General features: G+C 42.0%; 1 protein-coding gene across 1 annotated transcript in view; it reads left to right on the top strand.

Moving 5' to 3' along the window:
• The window catches only part of LOC119409597 (atrial natriuretic peptide receptor 1-like), a 66,677-nt gene extending 63,297 nt beyond the window's left edge, over positions 1-3,380 (top strand). The window contains exon 17 of the mRNA XM_037676497.1: positions 3,139-3,380. Coding sequence (XP_037532425.1) covers positions 3,139-3,284 — 146 coding nt within the window. The 3' untranslated portion in view covers positions 3,285-3,380. The remainder of the gene's footprint in view (positions 1-3,138) is intronic.
• The last annotated feature ends 1,057 nt before the right edge of the window (positions 3,381-4,437 follow it).

Consider the following 4,437-nt stretch of genomic DNA (forward strand, 5'->3'; position numbering starts at 1 on the left):
CTCCTCTGGACATGTCCAAACCACTGTCCCTCCTCTGGACATGTCCACACCACTGTCCCTACTCTGGACATGTGCAAACCACTGTCCCTCCTCTGGACATGTCCAAACCATCTCAGTGTGTCCTCTCTAACTTTATCTCCCAGTTGTTCAACCTGTGCTGTACCTCTGATGATCTCATTCCTGATCTTCTCCATCTTGTCTCTCCTAAGGAGAACCTCAACATCTTCATTTCTGACTCTTCCAGTTCTGTCTCCTGTCTTTTTGTCCATGTCTCTGTCTCCAGATCATACAACAGAGCTGGTCTCACCACTGTCTTGTAAACTTTTCCTTTGACCATCCAGATTTACACCGAGCACTGTTTGCTAACACTTAGCATGATAAAAACAGCTACAAGTCGTGGGATTAACTTACCGCCTTTGTTTGACGTCCTACGAGCGTAAACTTCTGTGATAAATCCACAAAGTAAAATATTATTCCTCGGTATGTGATGAAATATGCAGTAACAAGCTTGGAAAAGTTAGAAGACAAGGAGTTTGCTTGTAGCTACTTAGCTTCTTTGCACGTTAGCGCTGAAACTCCAGAAGACGCTGATTGGCTGGAATAAAAGTTCACCTGTGATTTCATTGGTTTAATTTTTTTACCTTTTCATAAACTTCCCTTGTCGCTACACACATCACGTGACACAGGTCTGTTTGACCAGAAGGGGGGTCCTTGCTTCCAGTCTGCACACATTTCTGAGCAGCATACAGACCGATTCAATTCAGTTCAGTTTATTTCTAAAGCTTCACGTCACAACAGAAGTCGTCTCAGGAACTGAACAGAAACATTCATGTATAAAATAATAATTTAACATTTTTTATCTCAATGGCCTTGACAGGTGTGTTGAAGGTAACTTCAGGTCCCCTGACTCGTGTTGTACCCGTTTCCCTCCTTCAGGGAACATTGGTTATCAATGACTCCATCAAACTTTATTTATAGAGCCCTTTCCAGCAGCCAAAAGGTGCACAAAGTGCAGCACAGTACAGAAGTTTAAAACAAACAATTAAGAATAATTTTAAAAAGTCAGCCAGTTAAAAACAAAAACAATTAAAACATAGCAAGATTGTCAAAGACCTACTAGGTATTAAAAGCCTGCCTGAATTAAAAGGTTTTAAGATTAGATTTAAAATGCTCCATGTCAGTGATGGTGCGCAGGTCCTGAGGTTGCTGGTTCCAGAGTCTGGGTGCAACGACAGAAAAGGCCCGGTCACCCCATCGTTTGTAGTTGGACTTTGGGACAGAGTAGAAATGTATTAGAAGATCTCAGTGTTCTCCTATATTCACGGACAGCTACAAGATTAGACAAATATAGTGGGGCAAGACCATTGAGAGCTTTAAAAGGGAATAATAAAAATTTTAATTTAATTCTAAAATCGACTGGAAGCCAGTGGAGAGAAAATAAAACAGGGGTGATGTGCTCACGTCTGGAGGTGTTGGTTAAAAGTCGAGCTGCAGCGTTTTGGACCAATTGCAGGCGTCTAATGGAGGATTGGGAGATTCCTGCATATAGGGAATTGCAGTAGTCGAGCCTTGAAGTTATAAAAACATGGATGGCCTTTTCCAAGTCAGAACGATTTAAAAAAGGCTTAACTTTGGATAAAAGACGTAACTGATAAAAACAGGCCTTGACTACAGAGGATATTTGTTTATCAAACTTTAAGTCTTTATCAAATGTCACTCCCAAGTTTTTAACTGTGGATCTGAACTTGGATGTCAGAGCACCAAAGTTACAAGGAGCATCATCACCAAAGAAAATGCATTCTGTCTTTCCTTCGTTTAAAAACAAAAAATTAAGATGAAGCCACTGTTTAATGTTGGCAATACAATCAGCGCAAGGTGTGAGAAGGTTCCTGTTTTTAGGTTTCATTGGTAAATAAATTTGTACATCATCAGCATAGCAGTGAAAAGAAAAATTATGTTTGGCTATCACTGATCCAAGGGGCAGCATGTACAATGAGAAGAGGACAGGACCAAGAATAGAACCCTGTGGCACACCACAAGAGAGAGGGGCAGTGGAGGAAGACAGATTATTCAGCATGACACAGAACGTTCTGTTGGTCAAATAAGCAGTGAACCACTTGAGAGCTGTACCAGAAACTCCAACATAATGTTGGAGACGAGACAACAGGACAGCGTGGTCCACTGTGTCAAACGCAGCTGTAAGGTCCAGCAGCACCAGAGCAACGGGACACTTGACATCCATGGACATGGAAATGTCATTATGGACTTTTAACAGGGCTGATTCGGTAGAATGACGGGTTCTAAATCCAGACTTGAAATGTTTCATAGATACCATGGTTTTCTAAAACAGGTTGTAACTGCATAAAAACAACTTTTTTTAAAGACTTTAGCTAAAAAAGGCAGATGAGGAATAGGTCTAAAATTTGATAAAAGTGATGGGTCTAGGTGAGGTTTTTTAAGAAGGGGCCTAACCACAGCATGTTTAAATGCAGCAGGGACAGTTCCTAAACGAAGGCAGGAGTTTAAAAATGTTAAATTACAAAAACCCACAGAATTAAAAACCTCTTTCAAAAACATGGAGGGAAGAACGTCCAGTGGGCAATTAGTGAGCTTCATGTGTTGAACAACATCAGTGAGAGTGGCAAGGGATACTGGTTGAAAGTGTTCAAACACGACTGGAGCTACAGAACCAGTGACCGGTCTGACTGAGGCCACTTTATCCTGGAAGAATTTTAGAAAGTTTTCACAGTTAGTGGCTGTGGCATCTGGTGAAATACGCACAGCTGGCTTAATAACAGAATTAATTGTGTTAAATAACACTCTAGGACAATGGCAGTTATTTGAAATTAAACCAGATAAATAGACATTTTGCCTCTTACAGATTTCTGGTAGTTTATAAGGCATTCTCTCAAAAATGTAAGAGATGAAAGAAGTTTGTCTTTCTTCCATTGTTGTTCTGCTTTCCTACATGTTTTCCTGAGAGCGTGAGAGGCGTCGTTTAACCACGGTTCAGCTCTCGGTTTGGTGGATTTAAACCAAAGAGGAGCGATGGAGTCTAAAATATAGATTATATTCATAACCTCCAGTTAATGAACTGTTTGTTTGTTTGTTTGTTTGTTTGTTTGTGTGCACGTGCAGCGCTGAAGATCCACGTGTCGGCAGCGACCCGGGACGTCCTGATGGACTTTAACTGCTTCCAGCTGGAGCTGAGAGGAAGCATCGAGATCAAAGGCAAAGGGAAGATGACCACCTATTGGCTGCTGGGAGAGACCGACAGCCAATGAGGACGCAGAACACATGGAGGAAGACATGAAGGAAGACACAGGAAGTGGTCTCGTTGTGTGCACCACATCTGTCAGTTTGTTTGAACTAAAGGACTTTGTGAGAGAACATTCTGCTACGTTCTGGTACCAAGGAACACAAACCTCGAGTGGGACAGAAGAACTAGGTTCTGTGTTGGGACAACAGGGACACCTGTACCTGGACTTCTATTTCAGCTGCAAAATAGAAGTCCACTTTTGTTTTTTAACTGTTTTATGAGACTCCGCCAGCATTACTTATAGTTTCCAGCAGTTAGCTACAAATGGTAAATGGATTGTACTTACACAGCTCCTTTCTATCTAATCCAGATACTCAAAGCTGTTTTCAACAATCTGCCTCGTTTACCTCCACACACATTCATACAGCTCTATACTAGACCTCTACAAAGATTCATCAGAGCTTTGTCACATTCATTCACCAATGGGACACACATCAGAGACTGTGAGGGGTTCAGTGTTTTGCTCTGGGACACTTCAACATGTGACTGGTCCAGAATTAAGCAGCCCCATTTTTAACCAGTACAGGCAAAAGAGAACACATTACTCCAGTTTTGGCCTCCCTGCACTGGTTACCAGTTCACTTTCGAATCCAGTTCAAAATACTCATGTATGTCTACAAATCACTGAACAGTGTCTCCCCCCCCCGCCCCCAATCTCTCTGATCTGCTACAACCGTATGTCCCACCACGCTCCCTGAGGTCAGTGGACCAGTTGCTCCTCACAGTTCCAGGAACTCGTCTAAAGCGCAGAGGTGACAGGGCCTTCTCTGTAGCAGGACCAAGACTTTGGAACGAGTTACCTCTGCTTGTCAGACAGGCCCCTCCCTCTCGGTTTTCAAGTCCCGTTTAAAAACTCACTACTATTCAGTAACTTTCAACACCAGATGATCTGTGTTTTGATCCTGTACGCTCCACACTGGTTTGTCGTCATTATCTGCATCATTTTTATGTCTATATTCTACCATACCACTTTATTTATAAAGCACTTAAAACAGCTACAAGGCCAACCAAAGTGCTGTACAGACAGAACAACAGGTAACACACAAAGCAAAATACAAAATGAGGTAAATCAGAATAAAGACATAAAAACGATAAGACGAGTTCCTGGAACTGTGAGG

This window comes from Nematolebias whitei, chromosome 5 (genome assembly GCF_014905685.2).
Source record: "Nematolebias whitei isolate Nwh7 chromosome 5, NemWhi1, whole genome shotgun sequence".
Lineage (NCBI taxonomy): Eukaryota > Metazoa > Chordata > Actinopteri > Cyprinodontiformes > Rivulidae > Nematolebias > Nematolebias whitei.